The sequence below is a fragment of the Crocodylus siamensis genome, chromosome 3 (assembly GCF_052110815.1).
Source record: "Crocodylus siamensis isolate JL-2025a chromosome 3, ASM5211081v1, whole genome shotgun sequence".
NCBI classification, from domain to species: Eukaryota; Metazoa; Chordata; order Crocodylia; family Crocodylidae; genus Crocodylus; species Crocodylus siamensis.
Genome location: NC_143397.1, coordinates 48,083,991 through 48,103,053, shown reverse-complemented (window position 1 = coordinate 48,103,053; position 19,063 = coordinate 48,083,991). Strand labels below are relative to the sequence as shown.

Here is a 19,063-nt window from a genome sequence, read left to right as displayed (position 1 = left end):
GGTGGTAGGTTGTCAGCAACCCTAACCACTGTGGGTTCCTGAGCCATATGGACTAACATGCCTGTAATTTGCCCTCTGCCACTGACGCGCATCCCCAACTGGACTCCATATGCTGGAATGTAGTGGTGGGGCCCTGCCACCAAATTCCTGGCCCCTCCAAGAGCCCCATGGGCTATATCTTTTATACCCCTAATGTAGGTGAACAAAAATGATTTATGCATTGCATTCTCTATTACAGCTTATTTTCATATTCTGTCAATTCTCAGTAACTTGATTTTTTACCATTTCATTTTCAAACTTAGCTAAGCATGTGTTCCTCACTGAGGGTTCTGTACATGTCAAGTTATACACTTAAATTCAAACTATACCTGGATTACCCAAACAAAAATAAAAGTTAACAGAAAACTTAGTATAACAACTTTTTAAAAAACTGACAATGCAATATTGTCTTATTTTAGACATGAAATAATTCATTTCTGAAAGAAGAAATAGATCTGAGAAATTTCCTCCCAAAATTATATTTGAGGAAACTTATGAGTCCCTGCAAATTAAATGTAAACGTGCTTTGTCCTTCAAACCTTAGCGTGTCACCAAAGCAAGATGATGACTCTTTTCCTATCAAGAGAAGAAGCAAGATTTCTCCTAACAAAGCTGGCACATATATTCCCAGTTTCCCAGCGATTCTTCCTGAAACAGTACCAATATGGTTTCAGAAAGGGGAAGAAAGGCGTGGCCGTCATGTCTGTCCAGTGGGGGAGTGAGGGTATAGGTATAATTAACCCTTTATTTGCCGCTCTTTCACTATACCTGCTGTGCTCCTCTCATCTATTTACATTCGCTTGAATTCCCTGGAATTTTTCAGACATACCTAGTACATTCAACATCACAGGAGTAATGTTCTATTTGAAGAAACCTGGAACATTCAGCAGTAGTCAAGGGTTAAGCAGGAAACCCTTATTTAGAATGAAGAATAGACTGCCAAATTGCATTCTCTTTCCATCTTTAAGATGTGCTTTCTCTCTTTCCCCTGGCTTTTCAGAAGCCTCTTGTTGAGACTCTTAAAATCAAAAACATCTAACACACTTTCATCTTTCTCTCACCTTTTTTCCATTCCAGTGAGAAAGGTGAACTTTGGACAGATCAGATAATGAGTGCCAAGAAAAGCTTTTTCCAGTGGAGCTCTTTGAAACCACCCTGGGCAAAGTTGTCAAGCCCTTAGGTTTACAAGCATTGCCTCAGGGGACCAGAAGGATTTGCAAAGGTCTTCCCTTCACAGCTTAAGAAGAAGAGTTCTTTTACTTTACATCCATTTCTAGAAAGCATAATGAAAGGGAGAATGGGATCAAATTTACAAGGTGCATAGCCTTAATAGACAGCCTTTGAAGTTATACACATACCAGCAAAACAAGTTAGATTTTTTGCTTCAGTTCCCACAGGTAGATGCAGCAGTAGCTTCCTTAGAAAATTTTATTTTGTGGAATTTAAAAATAGGATTTACTCTCAGAAGAAAGATTTTTAACTTCACATTCACATTTACCATGTGCGTGTTGCAAGAACTGTCTCAGTATGGTACAAAAATTAAAGATTCTGTTGTAGATGACAGACTCTATGAGGACTTCAATCTATTGCTAGTCAAATATTTCAGCCTCTTCTGCTTCATAATGACTGTCTGCTGACATTCCTTGTTTTCTTCAAGATCTGTTGTCTCTAGTATGCTCACAACAAAGGTATTTTGAAAACAGATGTACAATCCAACTGGCCAGTAGCTTGGGTGGTATTAGATTTTAACTTATGAACAATTTTTGAAGGTACAATTCTGACCTGTGTTACACAGTTTTCCATCAGGGTGATCCTAATGGTCCTTATGCCACTAAAACTAAGAAAAAAACAAATGAGATGATGGAAATTGGATAAAAATGTAGGTAATACGCTAAAAAACTTTAAAAGGAAAAAAGAAAGAAAAAATGACAGTCCAGTAAGCCCAAGCATTATCTTCGGAAAAACAATGGGACAAATACAGAGAGAAAGATAGTACTAAACAAAGGGAAGAAAATATGTCTGATAAGTTTCATGGCTTTATAACAGAATTACAGTGGACTGGCAGAAAAACTCTGGATTTAATTAAAATATGTAATACCATTTTCTTGAATCCTTACTTTCAACAATAATTCAACTTGGATTTTTTTTTCTGTTACTTTGCCAAGAGACGGTAGACAAATCATTACAATAAATTGATAAATATCAGGCTTGGGGAGAGTCTCTACTGGCATATGGCACTAAATAGTTTATATTAGGTCTAGTCTTCTGTAATAATTAGAAAAGGGAGAACAAAGAAATTGGCTGGTGCTTGGAAGAGGAGACCAATCTGGACCTGTTGCCTCTAAAGGGGATGCTGACCCCACAGTTAAATCTAGTGTTGGATGAGGAAACCCCCAAAAAACTTAAGGCTGACATGAAAGCTGCACATAGCTTACACATGAGATTTTTTTTTTTCAGCAACAATTTTTTATTTTATACACCAAGACCTTAAATTATAGGCTAGTGGTCCTTTCTGTACAGCACTGACATGACTAAACTTAAGATCTTTAATTAGTATAAATTTCCAAAGTTGTATTCAGCTGTGGAGGCAACAGTTTGCATCAGCTGAGGATCTTCTCTAAAATACTGCATTCACTTGTGGTTTGTTCATTGCAAATATTAACAAACTGAAGAGAATTCTGAGATGACAATATAAATGACTTAGCAAGCCAGATGATTTGACTTTTTGAGAAGAGATCAAGAGTGAATTATAGAGAGCATACCTGAGCTGTGACAGTATGAAGATGTTAGTGTACAGATATTTAAAGTATGTAAACACTTAGGGCCTGATGACTTCCTAACATAAAAAGAAGGAGAATAAGTAGAAATAATGAGATTAAATTGAGAGAAAATGTCGAGTGGATATCAGAAAATGCCCTGATAGCATTCACTATCTGCCTGGAATAATTTCCCAAGAGATGTATGAGAAACTCCATCTCCTAGTGCCTTTAAAACTATACTCCAATGAAACATTAGTAAATGTACAATAGAGAACAATCTTGCCCTGGCAATGAAAAGAACTAGATGATCTAATTAGTTTTGTCCATCTTTATAGTCTGCCATTTTTTTTGTGTTATGCTTTTTTCTTGCAACCAGTTTTGAAAGGACAACTTAGAATATGAAACTTTCATATGGTAAAATCCACTTTAGACAAATTAGTTCCTGTGGATGTTCAAGAAAATTGAATGCCTTGTCAAACAGGAAAGATTTTCCTAAGCTTTGACCCTACAACCTACTAATGCCTTCAAGCAGCAGCAGATCTTTGAGTTTATGCTTCTAATGATACTCTTCAGCTATGCTGAAAATAGTTTATTATCTAGTATTTTTCTGTCTTTGCACGTTTCAAATAATAAATTAAATATAGCTTCCATTCAATACTGAAGTAGTTATGCATTAAGGGGATGAAAGGGTATTTAAAAGATCAGCTGGTTTGCTTTTACTTTCTTTTATTTGTTGAACATTGATTGTGCATTTAGTATTAGAGTATGGAGGAAAAATGCCCCCTGTCCTGAAATGAAATATTCTGATCTAAGAGCCTAACACCTTGACTATTTATACACATGGATAACTTCATGATACAGTTCATGTGAGTGTTTGAGGATTTGGGCCCTAAATATATGACCTCTATTTTAATTATGTGTTTGTTCCTGATGAAATCAATGATGATATTCCCATAGACTTCAATAAAGCATGATTGAACCATATGTTGCACTTTACTAATGAGTTATTAATGCCAGAGAAGTCTGCCTGTTTCACTGGTTTGGGTCATTATGTTGTATGTAATAATTGAACTAATTAGGTGTCATTTTATTCTTATAGTGTCAGCATTTAAAATAACCAAAAAGTTTAAAATATATAGTGCCTTACAATTTATTTAATTTATTGGGCAAAGAACAGAAATTAATTTTTACACAGCTGCTCTGAAGTTATCTATTCTCTGTAGAAACAAGTGACTACACAATCAATATAAAAATGAATTAATAACAAAAAGAGCTATAATTTACACATTATATACACACATGTATAAAATATGAATACAATGGGATGTGAATTTCATCTTATTATATAAAAAGGACTATGTATAACCTGAATTTGACTTTTGCATAACATTAGTATTCCACTACATCTTGTTGATTTCTTTTTTATAATGCATTTCGATATATCAGAAGGTGTTGTAGGCTGCAGACTTTTCTACAGAATTAATCTTAACTTTGATCCCCTTTATCATACTGTGCAGGAGTTCTGAAGAAAGCTAGTGGGGAGCTTTTAATAGGGGAAGCTAGAGCAAATGAAACTAGTGTGCTTCCTGAACAGTTACTTCAGGTGAAAGAGGTGAGTATGAAAAGAATCTTGTACTTTGTAGGGGTTTGGTTTTTTTAGGTCTTTGTCATCAGTATAAGGTCAGTCAGCATGTTCATTATAACCACCTATCTTCAGAGTTTAATAATTTGGTTATTACAATTAATTTTAGGAAAAAAAATCTCCTTTCAGGTAGAATAAAATCCTATGCATGTGAAGTGGAGAACATGGCTGTATGTCCAAAATATTAAAGTATAACAAAGCCAAAATCAGAAGTAAAAGATACCTCAGTTATAGAGAGGAAGGCAAAAACTTGCAAGTCCCTTTTCAATATTTCATATGTTTTCCAATGCAGCATAATTTTCCAAAATATATGGAAATCAGAGCATCTGATCATACCGATGATTACTCCTGGGGTTTGTTCTTAAAATTAAGACTAGTTTCTTTGATATTAGTGAGCAAGTAAACCTTATTGAAGGATTTTGTCTTCTATTTACCAATTTAAAATGTTATTGTGACAGGGGGCACGCTCAGGGCTGGGTCTCATGCTGGCCTGCCTACCTGTCTCTATGGGGCAGTCCACCCAGTCTTTCCTGCCAAGACTTTGCTGTTTCCATAAACTGGTGGTATAATGCGGGAGACTGCCCATTTCCTGCCCCGATACCAGGGGGTGCTATCTGCGGCTCCAAATCTTCCCTACACTGCAGCCCATGCCTTGCAGGTGGCATCCACATGATGTAGTCATAACCTACACCATGACTGGTACTCCAGCATCTCATAGGGACTCTCCCTCCCTCCCTGGAGTAGCAGGTCATTGTGCTTAACCTTTAGGTCTTTCTTTTGACCCACCCTCATCCTCCTTGCGTGGAGGACTTACCAGGGTCAGGACTTGCCCCTAACTCTCTGGCTGAGCCCCCTACTTGGCCTCTGGCCCAAATATGGCCTCAGGTATCTCAAGACATACCTTGGCCTACTCCCCATTCCTGCTTTAGGGCCTCTATACCACACCCCACCATGGGGGCTTCTCATCTTCCTTGCACTCAACTACATCCTTACATTTAGCTACTCACAGGACTGGCCCTTGCGCTGCCCTTGAGGCCTACTCCCAATTCAGCCCTACTCAGCCTCCTCCCACGCACAGTCCTTCAGGTCTACTCCCCTTCAGCTGTACTCTGTGTGAGGCCACAACTCTGCCCTCTTCCCTAGGGCCTCACTATACTGCCGTCTCTCAGGGTCTCAGGGTCAGCCACCCGTGTAGGCTCAGCTGGCACTCCAGTTGCTGTACCTGGCCCACCACACTCACTCCCTGGGCTCTTGCACCTGCCTCACAGGCTCAGGTGGCCACAGCTGAGCCTGGCCCCACTACTGCTTCCCAAAGCCGACCCGAAGATAGGGGCTGGGGTTAAGGCACCCCTCCTCACCGTTCACTGGGGAGGTAACTGGCCTGGCATTTCTTGGGGGCTCCCATGCCACTAGGAGTCCCACCAGGCCACCCTTCCCTGGCAGGGTGCAGTTTTAGGTCATGCCCAAGACCAAAAGCCTCCTGCTCCTACCTGCTAGATGTCCTATGCAGCTCAGCCAGGCAGTGTTTATATGCCTAGTGCTCAAGATAGCTGCCCTCATCAGGCACCTGGCTGGTGCCTGTTTTCCACTCTTAAAGTGGCAGGCACCCAAAGGTGTGCTGCCACAGTCGTATTTGAGCTTCTGAAACCTGATGTGATCTAAATATATGCCAGGTCTGTTATTTTCCAGCAGTGACATTTGATAAGCCAATTTTACGATTCAAATAGACCTAAATAGTCTCCTTTTTTCTCTTCTCCTATCACTCCCTATATAACACCTTAGATTAAGTCTTTTGCTCCTGAAACATCCCTTTTACAGTGAAGGAATTCTCAGTTGGCTGTTTTTGGCTTTGTCTGCTTTATGCTAACTGGACAGTACAAAGTAAAATTGAATGAAAATCAGGATATGGTCCATGTTGTACTTGCATGTACAGTTGGCAGGAGTCAGATCCACCTTAGAGGTCTCTCATTCTTTTGTGAAGTTTGAGAGCTCATTCAACACGGACCAGTTGAAGCCTTTGTAAAATCCAGTGCTAAAGAAATTAAATGTACTTTAGATGTGTTAGAACAGTTTCTTTTAACAGTTTACCCCTTGGTTATTTGTTGCTGGTTTAGGATTTTATGTATTCAAAGTAAGAGAGAGTAGTATGTGGTTTTTATGTTAAAACCACTTCTTAAACTATAAAGTGGCTATAAAATATAATTTACTTTCTTAAATATATTAATTTGAAAGATTTCTTTTACGTGCAGTCTCCTGCTTATAGAAAGATGTTTTAAGAGTTGAAATATATATTTTATAAATAAACTTAGAATACTTTTATTAAATCCAGTGACAACTCAAATGAAACATCACTATGCTTATAACATGTGTTAAGTATATCTATCTCTGAATATATATTATATTTATATAATATATATATATAAAAATAAATAAAATTAAGGAGTTATAGTTTCTAAGTTATGTGAATACTCTTGCTAGATGTGACAAAATTTCTCTAGACATCTTGTGTATTGGTATTCTTATAAATTTAGGACCATAACAATAGTAACACTCATTGTTGCATTTGGATTGATGTTATATAAACGTATATTTCAGCCTATTTTCTTGGATTTTGGCTGGAGAAATGCATTTAAAAACCTGTCTTCTTCTATGGATCACTGTATATCAACAGCAATTGAAGATTTTTCAACTAAAATTCTTCAGCATGAGCAGAAAGAACAGTCTTCTGCTGCAAGCTATTCAATGAGCCTTGTAAACACCCAGCAAATGAAGGAGTCCTGGGGAGCAGTTCACCAGGAGGAGCGACCAAAACGAATTGTAAAGGCAGGTATCAAAAGATCTGAAGTTTGAGGGGAGACAGAATGCCAAGGTTGTTTGCCATCTAAGCTTTGAAGTACTTACAGTACCATTAATATTCCACGTCTCATATAAATGGAATTAAGAATGTGAGAGGCATTACAATACACTCTTGAGCTTTGCTTTATACATTCACCCATAGTCTGTATTAAACGGAATGAACTTTTTAACTTTGCCAGCATTATTTTTTTCATCAAAGGATTCTAAGCCATTCTGATTACTATCTGCTGTATTACCTCCCAGTTTGATGATAAAATGGTTGAAAACTTTGAAGAATTACTATAAAAAGGGTTTCCTGTATTTATTTCCTTAGGCATACCGTTTAATCATCATAACAAATATTACTGCCAAATTGGAGTTCTTTGATTTGTCCAAAAGGTCAGATATGTTGATTAATTAAATGGTTTGTCTAACGGAATAATATCTTAAAGGTTTTTAAAGTAGGAATTTTTTTCAAGTGTTTTAGTCATTTGGGATGGAGTACAGTTGACAGTAAGCAGAACTGTTAGATGTTTTAAAAAAAATACAGGCTTTCAGTAAGATGTCCAAACTGAAAACTACACACACACACACACACACACACACACACACACACACACACGGTGTATATATATTTATAATGTAAATATATTGATATTTACTTATGTTTGTATACATACACACTTTTTTTGGCAATGACAATTTCATTTCTAATATTACTGACAAGTAATGTTAATAATGCATTTTGAAAAAGGTAAAATAATTTGTAAAATTAGCCCTGGTTACAAGGAATTAATTTTATCTTCAGAATATTATTAAATATATATTATAAAGATTAGGACATTAGGGGCTTGTCTAAATGAGATGCTGAATACACAGGAGCATCGTATGGCAAAACCATGCCGAGACACTACTGTGTAGTAGTATCAGGCTACTGTACAATAGCATCACTTAAAAGACGTTTTCTGGCGCTATTGCGCAGTAACTCCAGTTACTGCACATTTATTTAGTACTTGCTTCTACAAGTACTAAATAAATGCTCAGTAACCACTTCACAGTAGCATCTTGTGTAGACATGTCCTGTGAGGTTAGGCCCCTAAATTCCTCTCAACAGGCACTGTGGAATTAAACAGCATAAAGGCTATGAAGTCATGTTTGATGTATTCACATGATTATAAATAAAGGCTTTTCCTTGTAACCCAGAGTGACTTTTTTTTTAATAAAACTGATTCATGATATTTATGTTTTATGCCAATTTCATTATTCAAGAGCTTGACTGTATATAAATCACACAGTTCTGTCACAGAACAAATAACTTGATGCCACATTTATTTCTTCCTAGTTTTGTTCTGACATCATGGAAGAACTTGACACATTGCTTCCATTGGCTCTGGCATGCAGAGATGATTCTCTTCAGGAAATTAGAGCAAACTTTGTAGAGGCCTGCTGCAAAGTAGCAACAGCTGTCTTGGCAAGATTGAAGGAGAGAAGCAGAGAAGTTCCATCCAAGGCTCCTCTGCAAAACTTACATGCTGTACTCTCCACAGCTGTATATATCTTTCAGAATTTTCTGATGTATGATAATTTAATGAGAAAGATCAGCAAAAAGTGAGTCCTTTTCAATTTAATCATTTAATTCAAATAGATAATTTGGCATTTTAATTGTATTTCAGTGATGCAGAGAAGTAGCAAATATACCCAAATATTTCCTAAAGGTTAAGCCCAATTTGTTTTGTTTTAAGAAAACCCTGAATCAAAGGTGTTGATAACTTGAAGTAGCTGTTATAAAAACTACTATTTTTTTTTCAAGATTTATATTGGTAAATCAGTGCAAATTCTTACTAACCATATGCTAATACAGTAGTTGACTCCAACATATAATAATATGAATAGAAAACTAGGATTTTTGCTTCAAATTTGTTTGCACTAATAGCTTACTATTCATTGCATGTTTAACACATTTGATTATAAAATAAAAATACACACCTGTACTCTTTCATACAGATTGTATAGATGAACATGAAAACATGTACTTGATATAGTTTAAATATAAGGTGGTAATTGGTTAAATAAATCAGTTTACTGCTAGGTAATGATTAGAGAAAGGTCCAAAGAATGGTGTTGGGATTTAGAATAGGTTTATGCAAAAGTTCTCATTAGAGCCTGCATTAGAACCCAGGTTTGGACTTGATAGGACTGAAATAATGTGAGTTGGTCCTTGGAGGTTTTGACTCAGAACAGTAGGAATCCCTTTATGAACCCATGTGATTCTGGCCTTGTATGAATTAAAACTGAAAACTTGTCCCTTTGTGGGCCATAGTTCCTAACATCTGAATCCAAAATTCACCCTTTACCAGAATCTCAAATGTGTTTGGATTCAAGGGTCCAGTTTTAATATATCTCCAGAAAAAGAAAAAAATATTGCTATGATTTTGATATTTAATTAAAATATCTTGTAGTCACTGAGGTGCTATGATCCATGCCTCAATTTAAAAACAAAGAGCCTACTCGTCCTGAATGGGGCAAAGAGGCCTTAATCTGTCACAAGGGCTAAGTACGGACAATCAAAAAGCCTGAAGCAGAATCGATTCAATCTTCTCAGGTTAGTCTAAACTACGTTAGACTGAACTGATATGCAAGTGAACAGACAGTCTACAGACATTTGATTTTGGAAATGTAGCCACATGCCTGCAGTGGCCCAGGCCAGAAGCCCAGGGTCAAGATGGTGGTGGTAGAGCATGCCTCCCTGCTCTGCTGGAGCAGACAGCTTGGGCCAAGGCTAGCCTGCTTACCCTGTGAGGGAGATTTTTGCGGGGAAGGTGCAAAACATTCTGGCATGCTGAGGGTCTTTGAGTTAACTTGAATCTGGGACAGAAGTTCAATAAACCAATTTAACTTAAATCAGTTTAGTCTGATACTACATCTATCCAGGCTTATCTTAAACCAGTTTTGCCCATTTTGAAAGTGGTTTATATGCACTGAGCTTCTGTTATGTTACAGATTTGAACTGATTTTTGATCAACGACACTGGTTTATAGGCAACTTCTGTCCCTAACAGAGAGTTTCCATTGTTGAAGAAAGGAGCATGTTATGTCAGTGGAACACTAGCTGAACTTGTTCTAAGCCAACTTTCCCTTTACATGTGCTTCCATAAGGGTACATATTAGGGAGAAAAGTGGTGTATGAAGACAGAGGTTAGCACTATGCTCCTCTTTGACAGTTCTCGTCTGATGTATGGTTCATCAGGATCATACTCAGCTGCTGAAAGTTGAAGCAGCTTTGGCTACCTGAGACCAGCTTGTAAATCAGTAAACTATACATGGTTTCACAATCCTTTCTCTTGCATAAGATCTTTCTTGGTGCATAAGAATATTTACATCAAAATACTGCCTGGTCATTGTTTTTACAAAACACTTTTATGTAGGCAATTATATTTTTATTTTATTAAAATAATGTCTAGCTCTTTGTGTTTACTCTATATACTCTATATAAGAGTCACTGCTGACAAGGGCATATGGTCATCCCAGAGAAATTGAATAACAGAGAACCTTCTGCCCCTTAAAGATAGGAATGAACACTTTTACTTCTAAACTCTGTATTGACAGCACAGTTTGTCTAAAAATGAAGTACACATTTGTAGAACAGCAGATGTACATTTCAAAGAGATTGCAAAACAAAATTCAGATTTTTTTTTAAAGTGAATGTAGGCTTGGACTCCAAGAACGGGAGGAAATAAATGATTGATATCTAATAATCAAAAACATTTGTAGTACTGGGGTTTGTTACCTCCTACTGCACTGGCCTTAAATCTTTGCCTCTTTGATCATTCCCTCCAAACAGACCTCTGTTTCTAGTGCCTGTCCAACAATATCAGGAATTCATCAACGTTCTCCAGTTTCAAGTTATAAACTACTGCGTCAGAGTTTGTGCTACAAGCATTTTACAGGATGCCGAGAGCCACCACTGGGATGACTACAAAGCTTTTTATGAGGTGTGAGGTTAAGTTTACTATAGTTCCTTTTTACACAAATGTCTTTTACTGCTTGCCAGCTCTCTGACTAATTAGAAACATAAGGTCAGCAATTCTTGTGCACATCGCTGTTGGGATATAATATTTTTAGAAATGTCTGTGTTACTGTATGTACGTGGCTGCTTAGGACTGATTAAAGTGATAACCTAGATAAGGTACTCAGTAAGATAATAAGATAAATGCTCCCATTCTGTTTGCTGAGTAAAATACTTTTTATTAGAATAGGCTGAAAATAACCAGTTTACTTGAAAAGAAGACAAGGTAGCATACAGCTAACATAGGACTCAAAAAATTATAATTATTTTCTCCAGTGAAGTAAACCTGTGCTAATTGCAAGAACTTGCTTTCTTGACTTCGCTTTGAATGAAGTTTAAATAAGGTAACCAGTATTCTTGTCCATAGAAACCAGCCGCCTATTTTTAACCTGGATGTTGTCATTTTGTCTGAGTTCTGGAATCCCAAATCTGCTGTTAAAATCTGTAGTCTAGTGGTTCTAATACCAGAAAACTAGGGAGCAACTAAGTAAATTAATACTTAGCATACACTTGATTATTTTCCCCTTTCAATAAACTAGGCCATTGATTATAAGCCACACGCTGCTTGAAATTCTTTGAGCATGGTTACAAGGTGAAGTAATGCTTTTATAATTTTATTGTAAGTAAGAGTGGAATCTTCAAAAATCATAGCCCTACTTTTTCTTATTACAATTATTGTATTTAAGAACTAGACTTCTGAGACTGATCCTAGCATTCCTCAGATGTGAATGGGGAAAAGAATGATCTCAGTATATGACACTCTGGCATTCAGTTAGGAAGAGCTAGTATGTTACACTGTCTCTTCATTAGTATTGAGGATCTATTGAGGTCAGTTGGTTAAACATGCCTTTCTGTGGCTGATACCTCTACAAGTTCTGTCTATCAGAGAAGACTTATAAAGGAAGCCATTCCTGGATGTTTCAGAAGTTGGTAACAAGATACAGAGCACAACACATTTTAGCCATTGATTCAGATCTGGTGTATTCTGGCTGTAATCTAAATTTACCATCATGTGGATGATGCCAATTAACAGCAGCCCCATTTTTTTGTCTACTTCAAAAAACAAAAGCAAAACATCATCATGAATGGCAAAATTTGTTAATGGTCTTGGCAAAGACAGCAGAGACTGACTAAACGGTCCTTTTGGTGCTGGTCACAACTGATGCACATAGGAAGGGATACATAGCTTTCAAATGGTGGTTAGGAAGAATAAGCTTTTATTTTGCCTATGTCCCCAGTGTGAATCCCTACCTACCATGTAGGAATAGAACTGGTAGGCTGGTGTTGTGCATATAACAAGCAACACCCCACCAAAAATGGGACTGTATGCAAAATAAAGCCTCTCTGCATAAGTACAGAGGCCAGAATGTGACTTGGTATGATTACATAGAGTGGTAGTTCCTGTACACAGTATTTATGCATTTATATATGTAATAATAATGCCCAAAGGCTCTGAGTTTGTATTGGTAATCCATGGCTATTTATAGTCTATGAAATAAAGTGATATTACAATATGCATCTAAATCCAAGATGCCTGAATTTAAGACAACTTCCCAATAATTAGCTTCTGTACATGGGCATTTATAAATCTATTATTGGAGGGTTGTCTTAAATCTGTATCCCCCACTGTAGCAGAGAAAACAGTAGCAGGGGGAAGGTGATGCAGGAGATGGTGGGGGCTTATTTTCTGCATTATAGAAATAAAAATTGTTCCATTTTCAAATGTTTTTGTTTCTAGTTACCTAACTATATTATCTCATGTCGCATTCTCCCTAGACCACTTCCATAATACAACAGTTGGAAGTTGGATTCAGAAAATCACAGATAGTTCCATAATGATTGGAGGGCAGGGAGTTGAAAGTGGGTTATGTGGACTGAACTTCTTAGGTTGCAGATTTGAACTGGTTTCTAATCACTTATACTGATTAATATGTAATTTCTGTCCCTAGCCTAAAGGTTCAGCAATGATTTTACAAGGTACAGAGCAATATGTGTTTCTGTATCAGTATGTGTTTGACATACAAATGTAGTACTTGCTGCATTATATCCATAAAGGATGTTGGAGTCTATACTGTCAGGAGTCTGAAACTATCAAGGTTAGGATCTCACTGATAGAGTAGATTGAACACCCACTGTGCCACTAAGTCAGATCTCCAGTTTACATTAGAAAATCAAGTTTTTAGTGTAGCACACATCTGCTACAGTTTTAGGAACTTATGTTTTCTAATAGTCAAAGAATAAAGAATTGTCTGTTCAAAGATCATATCAAGTGGCTTAAGTTATAAAGCCCAGCTGCTTGTTTCTTGATATATAAGCTAAATAAGAGCTCACATCTGTTTATATTATAGACAGTCTGCAAAAATAGCAGATGTTTACCAGTAGAATAGTTTAGAAATAGCAACAAACAGGGAAACAGAGGGAGTGAAAGACTTGCTTACCCTAAAATAACAAATAGTACAGTGATCAAGGCACTTGCTTGGGATATAAGTACCAAAGTTTGAGTCTGTGCTCTGTATGGTTCAGCCTACGTATCTGAGTCTTGGTCTTCCTGGGTGCCTGTAGATGCGTGGGGATGCTGCTTCGACATACTGTAATTACCCTCAGAAAATGCTTATTAACATACCCCAGCAACCTCTGTGTCTTGTATATTCAACTTCAAAATGGTGGGGGGGGGGCACTTTAAAGCTCATTGAACAAGTTTTACTTAAGTGTCCTTGGCACCATTTTGAAGTTTGCAACACTGAATACACAAAGACACTGTGAGCACTTTAATTAGAGGGGTTCTTGGAGATGCTCTAATTAAAGAGTCACCTCCCCCTCACCTCTGGAGTACATGTGAAAACACCCCCATTTCCTAGGTATGTGCTGTGACTCATAGGTTATTTGACTACTCTGTGTTGGTCATTTTTCAATATCCTGTTGGAGCTGGTCTGCACTGTGTAAATAACTCATTAAATATTCCTTGGATGAGAGAGACAGAGTGGGAGGGTGGGGGAGGGGGAGTGAGCAAGAGAGAGAGGTTGTATAGCTCAGTGGCTATGGCAGTCCCCTAGAATATAGTAGGAAAATGGTAGAGCAGTTCATGAGCTTTCATTTCTCATCCCAGGTGAGTGTCATAACCATCGAAATCTTGGCTATTTTGAGTGGTGTGCTTACTTTCTGTAACCAGAAAATCAACCCTGGGCATGAGAAGCTTTTCCTTCCAAAAGGGTTTTTTGAAAGCTTTTCTTTTACTGAATTAGCATTATCAGGTGAAAAAGTCATGTTGTAGATAAATTCCTGGCCAACGCCATTTAGAAGTTGTTATGAGTTATAGCTGGGGGTGGGGGGAAGGGGGGGTTCTTTTTTTTTCATTGCAATTATGCCAGTAAAATTTTATAAAAAGTTGTTAGTGATGATTATGAATCCAGGGAAAGACACATGCTTAAGTAATTGAAAGGATTTGGTTTCTGTTGAAGAAGAGGCAGTCAGTATATCAAACTAATCCAATTAGTTAAGTGATTGCAAAATATTGCATGTAGTTCTAAAGTAGAATTAAAACAATAGGTTGAGAGTAGGTTAATTAAGGATATGTTAGGTGAGATGCTTGTGGTTTGTGTGGTAGAAAACTGGTTTCCTAACTTTAGTAGAACATGTGCTTTTTGTCAATAAAGATGTTTTACGTCTTGTCAAGAATCTCTTTTTTTGGTCCTCCAGTGTTTAAAACTCCTCAGCTATTTCTTCTCAGCCTGAACTAATTAGATTCACAGGAACCAAACTGACATTTTGGAAGATGCGTTTCTATTGTTTAATATATGTGGTTTTGCCAGGGGGAAAGATGTTCATTCTCTGTCCAGATGTGGCATTATTTTTGCTGTGCTCTTCATCACGATCTGTGGACTATTCAACCCCCCAAGTTAGCCCAGGAGATGCTGACAGAAGTGCTGGAAAAATCTTTGGCTGTGCTGTCCTGTAGATATTCTCAGGCCCAACCCACTTACAAGAGAACTGCACAGATAAGGTAATGCAAGTATATAATTAAAATTATATGGATAACGTGTATTTTCATTTTATACCATTTGCTGTAACTCATCTGACTGAAATTATGTGTCTGCAACTTAAATAAATAGAGTTATAAATTGATACATTTCTATGTGGACCATTTCAATTAACTGCACCTCTCATATTTAAGTGTATACATGGTTCCATATCCTGTGGGTTATTACTACTATGCTCGTATAATTCTGTCTCTTGTAAAGTTTAGGGGTTTGGCTAAAGGGTTTGATACTTGATATAGAGAAGGCCATGGATATAGAGAAGCAGTGACTGTACAGGCCGAAGGAAATGCAGGTAGTGATCACAGCATTTGTGCATACTTGAGGAAAGGGATAAGCGATTGCTCCATGCTATTCTGAGGGTGTGTCTACACCAGATGCTTTACTGCACAGTAGACTAATCTACTGCATAGTAAAGCATCACTATGTAACCATGTGCAGGAGCTGCTGTGCGGTAGATTAGCTTGCTGTGTGGCTTTCTACGACCTATAAATACAGGTAGTAGATTTATTGTGCCACAGTTACTGCACAGTAGCGCATGGTTACACACCTGACCAGGAACAATTTGCTCCTGGACAGCAGTGGGCGGGAGAACAATCCCCTCCCCTGGGAGCTACCTACTGTTGAGGCCAGCTCTGACTGTGGACTCTGAGCAGGGGTTTGGGCAGCAGGCAGCTGCCTGGGGCAGGGGTGCAGGGTGGTCGGCAGCTGCCCCAGAGGTGAGACAGCTGCTCCCAACCCCTGAAGCCCAGGGCTGATACTGGTGCCCCTTGCCAGTCCTGGGCTAGCACCCAGGGGAGCCTAGCACTCCCCCTGGCTGTCATATAGTAACAGAGCAGGGCAGGAGTATCTGCTTCTGTTGGGAGCAGATTTGCTCCCAACAGGCACACATGTAGACATGCACTCAAGGGAAGCTTATTGTGCAGTAAACTTTTTGAGCATTAATTGCATGTGAAGACATGCCCTGACATACTTTAGCATATCTTCTAGGACGCACAGCTTTTCCAACTGAGAAGCTCCTGAATTATCTTGAAAGGTAATCAGGACTCCTAGTAGAGATGATATCTTTTATTAGACCAAAAAGATTTTTGCAAAAAAAATTTCTGTAATTGCAAGCTTTTGGGCACAAACACCGTTCATCAGGCAATGGAGAAAAGATTGTAAAAGTTTTCCTGGGTAGAAATGAAAGTTCATATTTCATAGGATTTCACAGAGGAGTCAATAGATGGAAAGCTCCTCTGGGTAGTCAGTTCACAGCTGGTATGAAGGCTCTCACTTCCTGTGAGGATGTGTGATCATGCAAATTGCCTTGAAACAAAGGCAGGAGCAGGATCTCAGGTTTCGGGTGGTCACAGTTGCTTCCTGCTTGGAAAAATATGAAGATTTCATTTTTTAAAAATTATGAACTTTGTAATGGTTGGTCCAGGAGTGCATGTTTTCTCTTCCCCCATCCTAATTATGACCCTGTAATTGAAGACAGACCTACCCTTTACAATCCCTAAGATTTGCCAGTGAAGGGGCTCTGCTTAGGAGGTAAAAAGGACAGGAACTTTGGGCTGCAAATATGTTTTAATATTCCAGCTCGTTCCTTTTATTTACCCTCCTGTTTATTTGGAGAAATCAGTGTTTTGGTTTTTTTGTTCCTTTTTTTGGGGTTTTTTTCCATTCTGCCCTATATTGAAATGTATTCTGAAAGAGAGGGTCTGTTGTGACCATAAGATTTTGAGTTACCCTGAGAGTTTGTTATTTTCATGGAAACTAAACCCACCAAAGAAAATACATTTGTGCAACTCCTAATGATAGTTTTAAATGCAGAATTGACACCGAAATTGAAATTTAAAATTTGCTTTTGATCCTGTAGTATAAGAGTGTTATTGTAGCTGTGAGAGTCCAGAAGTTACAAGACATGCCAGAATTTCTTAGGATGGTATCTTTTATTGGGCCAACTATGTTTTTTTCTGGGCAGTCTGAAACTGCCTGTCATTCAAAAACTGCACCAAAACCTTTATAGGTTTAGATAGGCATCCCCATTACTGTATAGACATGTAATTTGAGAGATTTAGGAATAGTAAACCCAGTATCTATGAAAGAGGTTGTACTAGATGATCCTCAATTCTGTAACTCTAAACAATAATGAAAGAAAGCTTAAAACATGCCTGGAAATTTCAGAGGTATTGTCATTCACATATTAGTGATGATGAAATTAAATTACAGAATGATTAGGAAAATTGTCCAAAGTCACTCACCAGGAATAAAACTCTGGTTTTCCATTCTCTGCTTTAATCCTAAACTAAATGTTCTGGAATAAGGTCACTTTAAGTATACTTGGGATATATATTAGGTGATATTTTGGATGTTCATGTATTATACAGAATGTTGTAAGATTAGACTCAGACTATTGTAGTTGCTCTATGGCCTAACATTAAGAACCTCCTTCCCTAATAGTTTTCTTGAAAAATCTGAGATTTGTCAAATATCTAAGTACTGTTAGAGTATTTTCAATTCAGCATGAACCTGGTTTAAATTATTGGACCACAGGGAATATTGGATGCCTATATGATGATCCAACCCATTTATATTCTTAGTTTTGCCTGGACATGAACAATCCAGTAATAATTTAAAAAATAAAAAGAACATATTGGAGTGAATATCTAGATTGTGTGTGTGTGTGTGTGTGTGTGTGTATAGTGTATATTTATATATAGGAAATAATTAAGTTTCTCATTCTATAGTTGTATTGGGGGTTCTAATGACAGACTTATGAAACAAACTGGAGGTTCTTTGTGGACTTTGGATCAGATTTTCTTAAGGTAGTTAGGTACTTAAAGAAACAAATAGGTGCCTATTAGATTTTAGATTCTTTTGAGAGCCCTGCTGTCATGCCCATGTCAAAAGAGACATGCTAATGGGAAGCAAACTACAGAGGAGGGGAGATAGATGGATATTACCTTGGAAGTGTGGAAGATGCTGGAGAATAACAGAATCTAAGATGAGGAATCATATAGGTAGCTCCACCTTGATGGGTCAGTTAAAGCAAGTAGGGAAATAATTTTTCCTTCCTAACAAAAATTCAGAGCAACTCAAAATCTCATCATCACAACTGATCCTCTCTTTCAGAATATATTTCAATTTAGGATTTCAAATACTCTCCTATTCTGTATCAGGACAAACTCAAAACTTTTCAAATTTCTTCATGAAAAATAAGTTGGACAAATAACTCATTAGTTAGAGCACTCACCTTGCATGTGGGAAAACCAGTTTCAGCTCCTGTTGTGTTTGATCCAGTGCTTGATCTCTGTACAACCAATGTTGTCTATTCTGAGATGAAGTATCAGTTTCTTCCACCTCAGATAAGTATTTACAAACGTATTGAGGCAGAAAGAGAGAGCCTTTTTTTACCTTTTTAAAAATTTATTATACAAATATTAAAAATAAATTGTGAAAGTTCAAAAGCATATGGCCCTCCTAGCAGCAGAGTTTGAAACACTAGTTAGCAACAAAAAAAGAAAATCACCATGTCACTGGAGATTGAAACCACTCTCCCCCATGCCTCTCAGGATTTACACATGTAGGATCAATTGTCCATCTTTCACCTTGCAGGGGGCCCTCTCAGTGGCCCAGTGTCTATATTTTGTCCAAACTGGTCCACATTTTGTTGCAAGGTGAAGTGTCCATATTCAAATGTGACA

General features: G+C 37.6%; 1 protein-coding gene across 6 annotated transcripts in view; it reads left to right on the top strand.

The window, feature by feature from the left end:
- KIAA0825 (KIAA0825 ortholog) overlaps positions 1 to 19,063 on the top strand; it is a 398,113-nt gene that overhangs the window by 122,391 nt on the left and 256,659 nt on the right. For all 6 annotated transcript variants that reach the window (XM_090038268.1, XM_090038263.1, XM_090038264.1 and 3 more), the window contains 5 exons: positions 4,316 to 4,410; positions 7,036 to 7,263; positions 8,618 to 8,883; positions 11,116 to 11,266; positions 15,150 to 15,340. In XM_090038268.1, coding sequence (XP_089894394.1) covers positions 4,316 to 4,410; positions 7,036 to 7,263; positions 8,618 to 8,883; positions 11,116 to 11,266; positions 15,150 to 15,340 — 931 coding nt within the window. The remainder of the gene's footprint in view (positions 1 to 4,315; positions 4,411 to 7,035; positions 7,264 to 8,617; positions 8,884 to 11,115; positions 11,267 to 15,149; positions 15,341 to 19,063) is intronic.